This window comes from Rhinichthys klamathensis, unplaced genomic scaffold (genome assembly GCF_029890125.1).
Source record: "Rhinichthys klamathensis goyatoka isolate OS25496 unplaced genomic scaffold, OSU_Roscu_1.1 h1tg000092l_1, whole genome shotgun sequence".
In the NCBI taxonomy this organism is placed as follows: Eukaryota; Metazoa; Chordata; class Actinopteri; order Cypriniformes; family Leuciscidae; genus Rhinichthys; species Rhinichthys klamathensis.
The window spans coordinates 1,151,872-1,168,166 of record NW_026606631.1 but is presented as its reverse complement, the minus strand read 5'-3'; the positions used below and the strand labels follow the sequence as shown (position 1 = coordinate 1,168,166).

Here is a 16,295-nt window from a genome sequence, read left to right as displayed (position 1 = left end):
CAGTTTGTACAGTATAAAAACCATTACGTCTATGGATGTCCACATTTAGATAGCTATGTAAACGCGCGCGCGTGTGTGTGTGTGTGTGTGTGTGTGTGATGGGTAGGTTTAGGGGTCAGGTGTGTGTGTGTTTGTGTATGTGTGTGATGAAGATACAGTTTGTACAGTATAAAAACCATTACGTCTATGGATGTCCACATTTAGATAGCTATGTAAACGTGTGTGTGTGTGTGTGTGTTCTGTGATATCACAGTAACTACAGTGATAATTAACACGTCCTTATTATTGCTGCGTAAATAATCAATCGTTTAAGGTTCATGGTCTGTTGTTGTAATTTGTTAATGCTTTTACGCTTTTAAATTAATGGGTGAGTAAAATAATGTCATCTCATTGTTCCCAGTTTTTGAAAATGCTTATTATTGCATTCATAGAGTAAACCTTTGCTCATTGTTTACAGTAATTGGAAGTTAATCCCATAATTTGCGCAAAGCATCATGTGGTGTAGGAAAAATGTGGAAAATGAATGGCTACATTTCAGAAAAACATATCTAAGTCACATTGAAAAAAAATTTATGTTTTGCATGAAGCGGGGAAAATTAAGATTTTTTTTTTTTGCATAGTGACATTTTTATGCATAGGCAAGATGTTGAGTCCTTTATTTTTTCTAAACTTCCTTTGAAGAAATTAAATAAATATGCATATAAAGAAAATTAAAAAGAAAATGTGGAGAACATAGAAAAAAATATTTTTATGAGAAATATTTAAGTTTATGATGAGATGTTTGACGTATAGTTGCAAACTGGTATTTTGACAAATTTGAGCACAGTTTCAGACACTGGTGAGATCTCTTCTGAAACTGTAGAGAAGGTAGTAGACTTCAGCAAAAGTCTCATTTTGCTCTTCATTTAACCTAATTTCTGTCTAGAGAAACAGTCGAGTTATTAAATCCTTTTTGTGAATTTTTTTTTTTTTTTGAAGAGAAATAAAAAAAACAGTAAACATATAAAGGAGGTTTAAAAAGAATGTAAAGAACAGAAAATTCGATTTTAGAAGAATTTGATGAGTTCAAAATGAGATGTTCGACATTTATATATATATATATAGTGCTTTGCAGTAATGAGAATTTGGGGGAAATGTGCTTATCTTGATCTTAAATAGGTTCGATTTTCTGTATCATGCTATTTTTTTAGGTAAAATGTGACCAGGGCAAGCTCTTTTTCAGTTCTTCACTCATATCCCCATGGCAGTAGGAAACACATCATGGTCTTTTACTGGAAAGTGATGAACAGAGTGAGTTTCATTGACCCCTGTGGTGACCACTAAGCATCATTGGCTCTCTCTGGATCAATGTTGAGTAACACATGTGAGCTTTCATTAGGGTTTGTGAAAGCTTTTTTTTTTTTAAGATGGACAGTTTCACCTTACATGCAAATCATTCACTTGCTTTGTAAGTATTCAGTGAAAACCTTCTCCCTGTTTCTCTCTATCGTTATCTGGATCTATCTAGTTCTCTGCAACTTACTCTCTCATGACGTTAAGCTTTCACACTCCATTGACAATCTCAGAAAGGTGTAAAAATATGTTCAAAAGTGTGAAGATTCCCAGATAACACAATAAAAAAGCCTTTGGTCGCTCTCAAGGTCAGGTTAGTTTCTAGCCAAATCAAACCCATGCACTTAAAGGGTTAGTTCACCCAAAAATGAAAATGCTGTCAGTAATTACTCACCCTCATGTTGTTCCAACCCCGTAAGACTATCGTAAGACCAACCCCGTTCATCTTCAGAACACAAATTAATATATTTTTGATTAAATCTGAGTGCTGTCTCACTCCTCCATAGGCGTCTATTGAAACCTGCCGGCCCATAAAGTTAGTAAAAACATTGTTAAAATAGTCCAAGTGACTACAGTGGCTCAACCTTAAGTTTATCAAGCGACGAGAATACTTTGTGTGCAAAAAAACCCAAAAACTTTTTACGACTTTATTAAACTGTTCATTTTTTCCCCCTGTGAGCCTCGAGTGAGTTCACGTAGTGTAACAGCGCAGCGCTTCTGTGTTGTACCTCAGAACGTAGGCTCACTAATTGGCTGATGCTGGTCATGTGTGTGATGCGTGTGACGTTCACTACGTGAACTCACTCAGAGGCCCACAGAGAAGAAAATGAATAGTTTAATAAAGTGGTATAAAAAAAAAAAAAGTATTCTCGCTGCCAATCACAACACATTTCGGAAGGAGGGGCTTCTTCGAAACCGGAACTAAACGACACATTCGGGTCAGGCTGGGGAGAGAGGATCTGTAATAATGTAAAATATGTGAAAAATAATGTGTTTTTTGATCAATCAAGCATGAAAGCATATTCTACAACACCCCAAAAACTAAATCAAGACTTCATAAAAGTGTTTAATATAGGACCCCTTTGAAACTTATTCTAGGAGACCAAAAACAAGACTTGTAAAAAGGAATGTATTTATTTATCATATTTAGGTTGTTGTTTCTGAAATGAGTACTTAACACCATTTGTTGTAGCGTTGCAAAAGTGCAATCTATGAAATACTAATCAACTAGGTTGTATCCTTATTATTTGAACGTTAGAGACAATTATTGTTTTATATATTAAATGTTTTAACACCCTAATTGTATTAACATTTTAAGCATTCTAGCTACAATGCTTTGTAATGTTCCAGATGTGTGTTGTTGAATATAACCTTACCTACAAGAGCTGATGCAGTTATTCACCTGCTTTTCTTGTGGTAATTGAACAATATGAAAGAAAATGAACAAACTGCAACTCCAATGCAAACAAATTATGGAAGAGACTGTAGATGTCGACCTTCCCTTGTGGTGTGAGCATTCCTAGAAAGAATTAACATGAAACAATCATAATCATCATAAACATAATTATTTAAATGCTTGTATGCTCCACCTCCGAGTGGACCGCTTTACTCGGTGGAGAGAGTGAAGGTGTTTGGGTTTGGCATTTACTCATATGGCAGCTCCTGTCTGATGCAAGCAAGATGGAAAAGCAAAACAACCACAAACACTGAGTGCTTACTCGACACACAAGGACAACAAACAACATCCTCAAAGCATATAACTATCATCTGAAAATCTGCAAGGGCGAAAGAACGAAGCGTTTTGTTAAAAATATTGTAAAAACTTGAAAAAACATTTGTCTGCCAAATCAAAGTCATGTGGTGCAACCAGCTTACAGAAACGCGGAGGGAAAACGCGGAGGGAAAACTGAATCATAAGTAAATCTCTTAAAATATCTGACAATTTTAATTTGCCCCTTGGCCTCTGTCCATCATGGCCTCCTTATCATCCCCATACACTGATTGGCTTCATCACTGTCTCCTCTCCACCTGTGTGTGTGTGTGTAAGTGTGTGTGTGTGTGTAAGTGTGTGTGGTGGGCGTTCTGGCGCAATATGGCTGCTGTCGCATCATCCAGGTGGTGCTGCACATTGGTGGTGGTTGAGGAGATTCCCCCTTCCGTATGTGAAGCGCTTTGAGGTCCCAGAAAAAGCGCTATATAAATGTAACAAATTATTATTATAAATTTAAACTTCAAAACTAAATGAAAGTCAATATAGAACATAAAGATTCAAACTGGGCACATTCAGGCTATTTAAAAAAAAAAATTGAAAATAATTTGATTCACCTTGGAGACTGTTTTTGTAAATGTTGAATATTAGATATTCTCAGATTTGGTTGTCTGGATCTTCTCTCCAATTTGAAGTTTTTTTAAATCTTCTCTCAAAGTGGTGAGTTTGTGAGACAAATTAAGTTATTTTTAAGGTGCCTTCATTTTTTTGAAGGCAGGTGATGCTTCTATTTTCTTCCTCGCCTTAGCAGCCGCTGTTATTTATATTCTACAAAATCACAGTTCAGGAAAAGGTTTAGTCTGTCTCTCCTTTTCTCATGTCTCATCCTGACACCCTTTACAGCTTTTCTCACAAAGCTCAGTTGTTTGATAAGCTTTGATAATCTGAAAGAGCTTAGATCCCAATCCTCTGAGTTGTAACTTTGTTTCATCCTTGGTTCCCATGTCTTGACTGAAAAATCAATCTCCTATGGTTCTTGGATTCACACGCATACTAATTGAAACACTTGTCTGGCCCGGGACACTGGCACAGACATTGTCTTTCTGCCCGATGCATCTTGGAGACTTGAAACCATGTGAACAATCCGAGTGTTGATGTTTTTCATGTCCTAAGGCTGTTTAGGTAGTTATTTCGCAAAGCTCACATAATGAGAGAGTGAGTACGCTATTTTTCGGCGGGATTCACCCATATAAATATCCTCCCTTGGAAACCACAAGCTGTTGGCCACTGTTGCTTAGTGCCGATACCCCAAAGCTCCTGTATGCGCCACTGCTCGACTGCAGAAGTAACAGGACAGAACGTTGATTGGCAGTTTAATGTGTTACCAAATACGCCAAAAGAGCAACCTGGTCTGATCTGATCTGTCATGGAATATGTGTACTGAAAGTTTTATACTAAAATTCTTTGATGGCAAACATGAATGAGATTTTAACTTCCGGATCCTGACACTGTTGTTGTTTTGGGTGCTGGAATTGAGGACGCCTCATCCACTCTCTTGGTGGGAGGTAACTCTTTATCATGGTTTTTTTCAGCTTAATTGGAATAAAGCAGGCAGGGGGATGTCAAGAATGCATGCACTTCGCAATGCTCACACACCAGGAATGTGCTGTTTCGCAACACACGCATTCCACTTACTGTTTTGTCAGTGAATCAACTGTGAGGTTTCCCGCCACAGGGACTGGATGTGTCGCTAAAACTGCACATTCCAGACCTTTTGCAAACATTCCCTGAAACTTGAAAGGTCCAAATACAGACCCTTGACCTTGGGCAAAGACGGACTGTGGAAAGGTGGTGAATGCTTATGCACTATCTTGGGTAGGAGTTGAATTTAACATGGTTTTTGAACAAACCATGCTCTACAGAGTAAAGATAGCATTGGTCAGCATTCAAATCACCATGGATACTTCAAATGTTTGGTTGTTTAACAACTGGAACTGTAAGCACGCTAAAGCAAAGCACAATCTCAGTATGCTAGAAACCTCGCTGAGAAATCATGTCACTAATTTCTTCCTCTTTAAAGCAGCATAATTTGTCGGTGAGTGAAGATGGTTTGAGGAATCAAGTATATAAAGTAATACAATATGTGAGAAGTTTGTTTTAAAACGGTTAAGGATAAAATACTGTATATATGTAAAAAATAATTATTGCAAAATATTGAAATTGCAGAAAAAATTTGATAATCTCCTTATCAACCTCACTAACCGACAAGTTAGTTATATGAAGATTATTGCAAACTATTGAAATTGCATTTCTAAATTACAACACCAAATTGGTTCACTTTAAAACACCACCTCTAAATTGAAGAGAGAAAAAATCTAGATAAACTTGCTAGTTAACCTCACTGACTAGGCTACCCCTTGGCTAAATATTAAATACGTTTATTTTAAAAATGTTGAAATGTCATCTATCACTTCAACTTTAGAGCAACTTTAGAGCAAACACCAAAATTATTTAAGATAAATAAAATTATTTAAAAAATAATAAAATAAACTCGCCAAAATCTCTAACTGAGGAGTTGGTTTACCTCACTAAATGACTACTAGATGGTTGAGTATATATTTAAGTATATTTAAAAAATATTGAAATTTCATCTATCAGTTCATCTTTAGAGCACCACCATTTTTTTTTTTAAGATGAATGAAACTACAAAAAAGATCCGCGCTCCAGTCAACCTCTCTAACTGACGAGTTGGTTTTAAATCACTATAACATCCAGACCCATCTCTAGTTAACGTTTATTATTTAAAGATTACAAAGACAAGGTTTTTTATTAAGAATAAAATACATTATTGGATCATGCACAATGAATCCATGATGTATAAGGAAATTGGATCATCTTTGATTTCATGTTTCGCTTCAGAAGGAATTTGATGGTGGATGTACAGTTTGTGCACCTGTTCAAAGATGTCCAGGTCTTTACTGTCTGACCACAGGGGAGTTTTCCTGTTTTATTATAGCCTCTCACAGTAGGTGCACCTGATCTGCCTTGCATTGAAAATAAGCCAATGCCCGAGGACTTCCTTTGTTGGCGATCTGTCTTTTACACCTCAGGCTTTGATATTCATCATTTAGATTAATCTGGAATGGAAAGCAAGTTTATATAAAGTGTGGAACACCGTTTTGAATTATTTAGCGCAGCAGGCATGTAAAAGACTATTAAATAACTTATGAACCAGAAGTCTCACGCTGTATGCAAGTAAATTTCAGGAACAGAGATGGTAAAGTGGACACATACACTGGCTTAAATTGGAACGGCTGTTTAGTCATGTCGGTAAACAAGTTCTTCTGATTTCATTTCCTCTATGGAAAAACACATTTAATTGGGTATGACAAACTGCAAAGCTCCAGTCCACACAAGAGAACATAATGTTTCAAAGCTGGTTTCTTATAGGGCTTGTCGTATAAGGCTCGCACTATTCTCCCTGCAGATTCCCTTATGGTCTGCTTACACCTGGTTGGTTCCTCTAATGAGAAGTGAAAACCACCCACCTGTCTTTATGACTGGAATTACAACCCATGCATTATGCTTATGTCTTACAGATTCTTTTCTTGTGGTCACACACAGAATTATTTTTCCAGATGTTTTCAAACCCAAGATTCACATTTAATTTACGATCTTTTTGCAAAGTTGATTCGAAAGACCAAAATGCACCTTCCCATTGACGGCCTGACATAAATGCGTCCCCACACACTTGCACTCTCTCTCTCTCTCTTTGTGTGTGTGTGTGCATCCCACTTGTTGAAGCCAAGATAGGCATTTCTGGGCAGTGAGCAGAGACAGCCTTGTTTGTTTTCCCAGGCTGCCTTTGTTTAGGTTAGAGGTGAAGCCTGGTCACTTTTGGTGCCCTCAACATTCCTCTGTCTAGAGGCGCTCATGCCATTCATGCGGTTGGAGACATCTAAAAATCTTTATGCTTAATTTATTTTACAGTAAATCGTAAATGACTGGAAAAGTCATGAGCCCTTATATCGCTGTGGACTTGGAGGGACTTGTCAAAAAGTTTGAGACTATTCTGCAAATTTAGCAATTTTCTAAACTTCTAAATGAAACTACATTTGTGAGGGAGAACATTTTACACATTTTTGTTACAATACAGTATTATGTAAAACTCAATCAGATTGCAATTCCGTTTAGTACCACTAGTAGAGCACAAATTATGCACTTCAGTTCAATTTGTAGTAACGCTGCTTTTAATATAGCTACTCCTCAACACATGGTCCAAGAGCTGTAGGCTACAGGACTGTGGTAGATCATATATTATAAAATAAAGTCTTATTTTGTGTCTGTGATGTTGTTCTTGTTAGCTTGTGTCCTCATTGACTGTGTCCTTTATGGTTTGTTTTGTTGGAAAATGTGTTTGGAATTTGTCTCAAAAACAGAGAGAAATAGTCAGGCTGACTGAGAAGATCTCAGAATGAAGCACGTGTGAAACCCTCATCGCTGACAGAGGAGGCTACACTAAACATGTAAATAACAGGAGATGACATGACTCACCGTGTTTGTTGACTGATTTTGACTTACCAAAGTAGTTTGAACTCGTAAAAATGAGTGTGAGAGAAAAAAAAGACGGTAAACACAGATGACAAGTTAACAGGCTAGTGAAATGCTAACGCGTTGTGGTAGCGATACCGATTTAGATTAATAGCTAGCGATGTCAGATTAATGTGATTGGCAATATTAGACAATATCAGATATATGGTGATGTTGAGTAAGTTATAATTAGCAATATAAACAACAAGGAATGATAGAGATTCAAAAGAAAGCTATACAGAGCTACAAACACAAACCACGACAGCAGCGAGGCATACAGGAACCGGTCTTACATGTCTTAAATGTCAGGGTATAATATGAGCAAATCTATGGTTGAATTTATGAAAACAAACTGTTTTTGGAGGAACATTTACCAATGAATTGTTAACTATAAGACCAGTAAATAAAAGAGTTAAAATTTTACTTCGTTTCCTTTAAACATATCTGTCTGGATCAGGAAATTAGACAAATTGGAAAGTTATGGACTGGGTTCAGTTTCTGATTGCGTTTGTGCTGGCAACAAGGCAATTATGAAGAAATGCCTGTTCAGGTTATGGATGGAGACTCTCAATGCACGCTGATCCGGCTGTAACTCATGTGTGAAAGCAATGACATATTTAAAGGTGCATGTTTGTTCAAAGAAGACTAATCCGTTATTCAAAGAGGAAATGAGTACAAAAATATTAACCACCAACTTGACTCATCTGTAATGTTGTTGGCGGGGGGCATGTTCAGAACTTGCCTGGAGTTGTTTGATGGTTATTTGAATGCAGAAGTGTGAGTGGGATTTCCATGAATGGATGGGACAGTACGGTTGTTACAGAATTATGCAGCCAGCCATGAATTTTTTGTGCTAATTAGTTTGTCCACAAGCTGGCCACACTGGCCCTGTCGCAATTATCCTTCCATTGCTGACATATTTTCCTTTTAAAAAGGAAGATGAAGAATAACCATTAGTCTTTAGTTTACATCACAGCTATGGACAATGATTAGCTACTTATTGGTACTCAGTTACAGATGGTATTTGGGGGTGGAACATTGTGATTATAGAGTGCATTTTATTGGTCAAATATTGGGACATGCCTACAAATGTAAGGTGATGTCATCAATATTTTTGGACTGAGCAGAAAACGAACGAGCAAAGTATACTTGGGGTTTCAGGTGTGCGCCTAAATGGTGAAATATACACACACATATGTCAAAATGTCCGTATTGGCGACTATTTACATAAAGACAGTCAGTAACGTTTTAAGTGAATAAACAGTATGGAAAGAAATCGGATGCGTGTCATTATATAAGATCCATGCATTCGGTCTTAAAGTCCCCCTGTGGTGAAAATCAAGCTTTTAATGTTGTGTATATGTCTATGTGTTTTTAATATGCTTTAAGACAAACCATGTGTAAATTCATAAGTCGACACCATTGCTGAGTATTTTCTCCTTGTAACTGCAGTGAATCAAAGACAGTCTCAAAAACACAGTTTGAAATCGCTGGTGTTTCTGACGTCACAAACTACCTTGTAACCAATCAGATCAACGAGTGATCGTCAACCAGTGGATCTCTGAGCTGGAGTGAGTGAGTGGAGGCGGGGCTCAATTGTACATTCATACAAATACCTGCTACTGTTCACTCACTGTCCACTCACTGCTCTTGATTGAATAACTTTAGTAGTTTTAATAAGAATCAATGTATATTTAATGCATACAGTGAGGAGAAGACTATGCAGTGTTTAATTCAGGGTTTAATGACTATTTTCACAACTGATTGTTAAATGCAATACTGTGTTTTAAATTGGGCAAATAGATAAGTCCATATAGTCTGGATATTCTCAATAGTACATCTCAAAATTGGGAAGATCGCGATTCAGATTGTGAATCGTGATTGTTTGTTAAAAGATTGTTATATGAAATTTTGGGAAGATCTCCCACCCCTAGTCTGACTGTTTATTTGTTTTAATTTCTATATAAAAGACCAATATCCAGAGATGTTGCTGATGCATCACTGCTGGTGATTGGAGATGCCATCTTAATAAATCACTGATTGATCCATAATGAGTCGAGACAGTAATAATTCTCCACACACACACCCATGACACAATCCCTTCCTCAGCACCTCCTTCATTCAGTGATCGACTGCTGAGGAAACGTTCAATCAAAGCCACTCAACAGCTGAACCGTCCCACCCTGCCCTTGTGTTTTACCACTGTTTTGTTTAAAGCTGCAGAAAAATTAAACATGTTTTTGTGGTTGGGTAAAAACAGATGTTTTCTCTCACAGGTATTTTGTAAGAAAGAGCAGTTGTTGTGCATAAATGGGGGCTGAAGATGAAGTGCATCATGGGATATATGTACATCAACAGCTTCCAGCTTTACATCTACCAACAGCATTGGCTTCTGTAGCAGCATTGGCTTCTTATTGCATGCGACACAAATGGCCTTTTGTGTCGGTTCATATTAATAACGGTATGAAATTAACACCCACCATGAGCCAAACAGGTGTAATTTTGCTCGTTTATTGCCATTATGGCAAGTGACCCGTAAAATTCAGCTTGATTTTTCAGCTTGACGTTTGACAAGATATTCCATTGCTTAGACACAAAGATGTGTGCTTAAAGAAATGCATTGGATTACATGGAGAAGAACAGACAAAACAAAAGCTCAATTTTTGTTTAGTGGCGCAAGAGCTTTTCGAAGAACACAAAGTTTTTCCCACTGTTATGTTTAGACATATTGCGGCTAATACTTGGCTGATTACTACGGTGTTCTGGGTAGTTGCTAAGGGGGTAGCTAGGGGGTGTTGAGTGGTTGTTTACTAGTTGCTATGTGGATGCTGATATGTTCTGCAAGTTGCCAGGGTGGTTGCTAGGATTTTTTTAACACATTTCTATGTGGTTGATAGGGTGTTCTGGGTAATTGCTAGGGTGTTTGGGGTGTTGTTGACACGTTGCTGTGTAGTTGATATGGTGTTTTGGGTAGTTGCTAGAGTGAGATGTTAATGTTGCCATGCAAATGCTAATGAGTTCTGGGTAGTTGCTTAGGGTGTTGCTAGCTGGTTGTTAGGGTGAGTGGTTGTTAATATGTTACTATGCTGATGCTAAAGTATTCTGGGTAGTTGCTTAGGGTGTTGCTAGCTGGTTGTTAGGGTGAGTGGTTGTTAATATGTTACTATGCTGATGCTAAAGTATTCTGGGTAGTTGCTTAGGGTGTTGCTAGCTGGTTGTTAGGGTGAGTGGTTGTTAATATGTTACTATGCTGATGCTAAAGTGTTCTGGGTAGTTGCTTAGGGTGTTGTAAGGGTGTTTTGGGTTGTTGTTTGTTAGCATGTTTCTGTTTCGTTTATAGGGTGTTCTGGGCAGTTGCTGGGGTGTTTTTTTTTAGGTGGTTAACACATTGCTATGTAGTTGATAGGATGTCTAGGTAATGATTGGTGGTTGCTAGGGTGTTTTGTGTGAGGTAACACATTTCTATGTAGTTGATAGGGTGTTCTGGGCAGTTACTAGGTGGTTGCTTGGGTGTTTTGGTCGGTTGTTAACACATTGCTAGGTGGATGCAAGGGTGGTTGATAGAGTGTTCTGGTTAGTTGCTAGGTGGTTGATAGGGAGTTTTGGGTTGTTGTTAACACATTTCTATGTGGTTGATAGGGCGTCTAGGTAATTGATTGGTGGTTGCTAGGGTGTTTGGGGTTGTTAACACGTTTCTATGTAGTTGATAGGGTGTTTTGGGTAGTTGCTAGGTGGTTGCTTGGGTGTTTTGCATTTTTCATCTGCCAGGCCTGAACTGTTTGGAAAATATCAGTGCATTTGCACTGTTTAAGGTATCATTCATGTTTGTAGCACAACAAGTTTAATACTTCAATAGACATAGTCTTCATGTGTAACTTCAATTTAGCCTCATGAATTATTTGAACTTTTACGCTTTCACATTTTGTGTATTAAACAGCTGAATTGCTAAAAGATAGCACAGCTCTCCTCCCTTGTGGGGCAAGGTGGTGTTTACGGGCTTCATTCTGCAGATGTGCTTGTGTGAATCTACTCCATCTCCCCCGAGAGCTTCACTCCTCTAACTGTCTAATACATTTACACTGATTTATTAATGGCAACTTCACACAGTAGTGTTTGGATAAGAACAGCTGGCTAATAAACTCTGCATCAAGAGAAAGCACCACGCCTGCACAATAACAGCGCGCTTGTTCCTCAGGACATATTCCCAACAGCCCGCAAAACATAAAGAGGATGATGAGAGAGAGGAACGGGATCATTCCAGTAATCATAGCTTTTGGAGGCGGCGCTCTGAAGGGAGGAGACCGGGATGTTTTAGACGTGTCTGGGGTGGGTCTGCATTTCTGAAGCAGTGGGTCTGGACATGTGCGAGTGATTGCGTTTTAAGATGGAAGTTGTCGACGGAGATCCACCCAAATCTCAAATGCAAGCCTGTTGTGAGTCAAATCACAATGCTAAAATATGTAGTTCTAACACTAATACAGTGAACATAAGAGCAACTGTCCGAGTTTGGCACCTGTTGATTCTTCTGCGCTTCATCTTTCACATTCCAGTGCTTTGTTGGCCTGGTAACTTCAGTGGGCTGCGTTGAGGAGTTTACCCCGAGGCCACGGACCTGATTCAGTATGAGCCTGTTAGAGGTACAGGAGACAAAAGGAGATTTGTTTTACTCTTCGCTCCGCTCACGTGGCCCAACAAGGTGGCATTCCTCTGCTTCAGTGTGGATGGAAATGCCTCAGTGCATTCAGCACCATTTCAGAGTTTTTGAAGAACAGAAAAACAATAGATTAAGAGACTTACAAGAGCAGGTGGATAGAAAACCGAAATCAAGTTTAGGAGTAACTTTTTTACCTGCACTACTGTAATCCGGCTCTGTTTACACCTGGCATTAAAGTGCGTTTTGGTCGATTGGATTACAAGTGGACGACACTAAATACAGGTGTAAACAGGGTCTAAAACTTTTTGAGCTCGTCTACTTTCGTTTCGACCACTTCCAGAGGTAGTCGAAAACAAATTTGACTGTAAACAGTGTAAACGCTCATGTGGTCCAATGTGTGCGAACTGCCTTCTGACCTAATGGGTAACCATTATGGGAAGTGCGCTAGACAGACGAGATTTAAACTTCGTCGACTAAAGACCCATTTTTGGTTTGAAGACGAAAAATGTACCAAGCACAATGTTCTCTCACCATTCCTGATTTCTAACACACACTCACAGCGTTCGGCTGGGCTTTTTGCTGTCAGAGCAGAAACTAAAGCTGCTGCTCTCTGTAAGTTTTTCTGTTTTCTCCAGTCGTGTTCATATGTAAATTGCGTGAGCTTATTTCATCAATTAGATCGAAAGATGTACAAAACCTGTACATTTACCCGCCCATAGACCCCCCCCCCCCCCCCCCCCCCCCCCCCCCGCGAACAAATCAGGACAGAAGTGGTCAAAAGAGACAGATTAAAACACCAGGTGTAAACGGGATTGTGTCTCCCTCGTCTACTTGGGATCCGATCGACCAAAACGCATCTTAATACCAGGTGTAAACAGAGCCTGTGTTGTAAAAACTCAGTCATTACACCGTTTGTGGCCTAAATATCAAATGACTCGTACAAGTTGGTGTGCTTTGGCTGGTTTCTAATTATTTATTTAGATGGCTCAAATGCCAAGTGGCTGCTTTCAGAAACACTTTGTCACACTTGATTGCGTTTCTGAATGTAAAAAATAGTTGTGTGAATGTCATTTAAAACAGCCCAAAATTAGAAAAGTATTAGAAAAATTGGGGAAGTTTTTGAAGGTTTAGGATGAAGAAAATTTAAGCCTATTAAATTGTGTCTGTGTGTGTGTTTGTAGTGTGTGTATGTATATATATATATATATATATAATCCACACACACACAATGCATAAGAAAAACGTATTTATATACATTATATATTTCGATTTGGGGGCCAAAATATGACCCAGACATGTTCCTGCTCCTCTCACCCTCATTCCCTTTATTCTCTATTAAACCTGACTTTCAGGCCTGGAGATAGAGCATCCATCATCTGGTACTTACCAGCTGCTAAATGGTCTGCTTTGTATCTCAGCACTGTTTGTTTTCATTAGTTAATGCAGTAGACTTTACCGTAGAATTTCCTCACAAAGGTTGCAATACGTAACAGTCAAAAGTGCACAGAGACAACATTCATTTTGTCTCACTCTTATTAATCTCACAAACTGGGATTCACTCAATAACTGCACGGCTAAAAGTTCAGATGCTACACCTTACCTTAGCAGTGCCATCTGTTCCTGCTGTGGGGCTTCAAAGTGGAGTCAGAAACACATGCAAGCACATGCAGTCTCTGAACAACTAAGTTCTGCCTGTCTGTTCCCTTAAGCATTCATCTGCCAAAATGCCTTTGAAGAGAGCCAGCAGTGCAGTTAATTGGAGCAGAGCTATGAGTCCATCAACCTCCTGCTAATAATAACTCTTGAAATTTGCTTACCCACTGGACCTGATGTTCAATCATGATTTCATGTCTCATGGCTGGAAATCCTGCAGAGTTTGAGCAATCAGGTAGAAACAACTGAAGTTGAAAATAGCTTGATTTGATTGACAAGTTTAGACTAGAGATTGGCACTTTGGTCGTTTTGTCTTCTCAAACTCCACAGATGAGGACGTAGATTTGGTCTGAACATTGAAGAGTGAACCTTTCTAGTGGGGTCCCGGGGCTTTAGAGGGAGCTTCGTGAGATTTGTTTGTTTGTTTATTGATTTATTTTTGCAAAATGGTCTTTTGTGGTTTTTACCTATTCACACATGCAAAGTTGGTTGATAACATAACTCCAATAAAGTAATAGCCTAGTCAACAATTACTTGTTTACATAGGATATATGCTGTAGCTATTTTATATTTAAGCATCTGGGACCTTATCAGTTTGACAGAATTAATTTTCCACTTCAAAGTGCCATGGAAAGTCAAACTAACTTTACTTTGAAATTGTTTATTTCCTACTCCTTAACAGTTCATCAGACTTTTAATGATTTCGGCCATGATGAATATCTGAAGGTCAGGTTTTCTTGTCAGTCATAACACATTTTTACACATGGGGAAAACTGATTGTTTGGTCAATAAATCAAGAAGGTCCAGACTTTAAAGCTCTTGATTCTAACTTTTACTTGCCCTTATGAAACTGTACTATATTTATTTTAATTATTTAGCTGTATCATTTGTTACAATAAGGCTATAATTATAGGTGAGACCATTTTTGTCTCCTTAGTAGGCCAATGTTGACTTGTCTTTTTTTATTGATCTATAGCTTTTGTTATGAAAAATAGCAACATACACATTTAGAAACTATAGCTAGCTACAACATGGCACAGTTGTAATTTAGTAGAATAATATATTTCATTAACAGATTATTTATTATAAATTCAGTACAAGTTTGTCAGAATTTACCACAATAAATACAATCAAAGAAGTGATAAATTCTAGTATGGGTGGTAATGAATAGATTCAAAAGTTTTCTAATTTATGTTGGTGCAAGATGAGTTTCTTTCCTCTTTTAATTTTTCTTTTTAATTTATGTGGCTGTTTTAGATCATATTTTGCACTCCACAAATGCACAATTAAATAAACCAGGCTTCAGTCATATTGCGCTGATAATTGGTCCATTCAGTTCAGAGGGAAACTTAGCATGTATAAAAGCTCTGAACGTGTGATGTATATAATTAATTAATACCCTAATTCTGTACCTCCACCCGCCCACAAACTACGCCCCTGTCCACAGACGACTTTAACTAAGGGCTCCAGTACTTTGGGTTTGGGCCATGGATTCTTGTGCACTGTTTTGTTAATTGATCTATGCATATGTATGTCACATGGATGTCTTCGGCCATTGTATTGCATCTTGTACCATGGGCGTCGCTTTTTTTAGGATGACGTCAACTTAAAAATAATACTTTTTAAAAACTGTTGAATCAGACCTGCATGGATTTTTTGAAGTTTGTAATGTAATCTTTTTCAGACCATGAAAACATGTTGCATTAACTTGTCACTGTTGCTGTTTTGTCATTTCAGAATCCAGACATTGTCATGCATTGCTGATGTAAGCTGATCTGTGTCCTGTGTCTCTGATGGAGCTGAAAGTTTGGGTGGATGGAGTTGTACGAGTGGTTTGCGGCCTGTCGGAAGAGACGTCATGCCAGGATGTAGTCATTGCACTCGCCCAAGCCATTGGTAAGTACCTCTGAGAATGAACTTAAGGTGGTGAGGTTAGACATTCAAAGATCTGGACTGGTAACACAGCTTGATCTCATGAAATGCGTCTCTATAGCACGCATTGTGTTTATCATGCAATTTATGCGCGAAAATTAGTTTTTACGTGCATATGATACGCACACATGTAATACCCACATACCCCACACCACTAATCCTACCCAAACTTATAATACGCACATGCACAACACCACTAATCCGACCCAAGGGGTATCATATGAACATAAAAACTAATTTTCGGGTATAAATTGCACGATAAACACAATGCGTCCTATAGAGACGCATTTCATTAGATCTGGGTTGGGTAACCAGTAGATTGTAGGTTAGAAGCCAACAAAGTGGTGGTCAATGAGCCCTTGCCATAGTGCCCTTGAGCAAGACACTTAAAGTAACCCTAGGACAGTTCCCCCAGATCCAAGGGGG

At 38.3% G+C, this 16,295-nt stretch overlaps 1 protein-coding gene across 3 annotated transcripts in view; it reads left to right on the top strand.

The window, feature by feature from the left end:
- Positions 1-16,295, top strand: part of rassf7a (Ras association domain family member 7a) — a 46,742-nt gene that overhangs the window by 17,387 nt on the left and 13,060 nt on the right. For all 3 annotated transcript variants that reach the window (XM_056252103.1, XM_056252102.1, XM_056252101.1), the window contains exon 2: positions 15,675-15,833. In XM_056252103.1, the coding sequence (XP_056108078.1) occupies positions 15,731-15,833 (103 nt within the window). In that variant the 5' untranslated portion in view covers positions 15,675-15,730. The remainder of the gene's footprint in view (positions 1-15,674; positions 15,834-16,295) is intronic.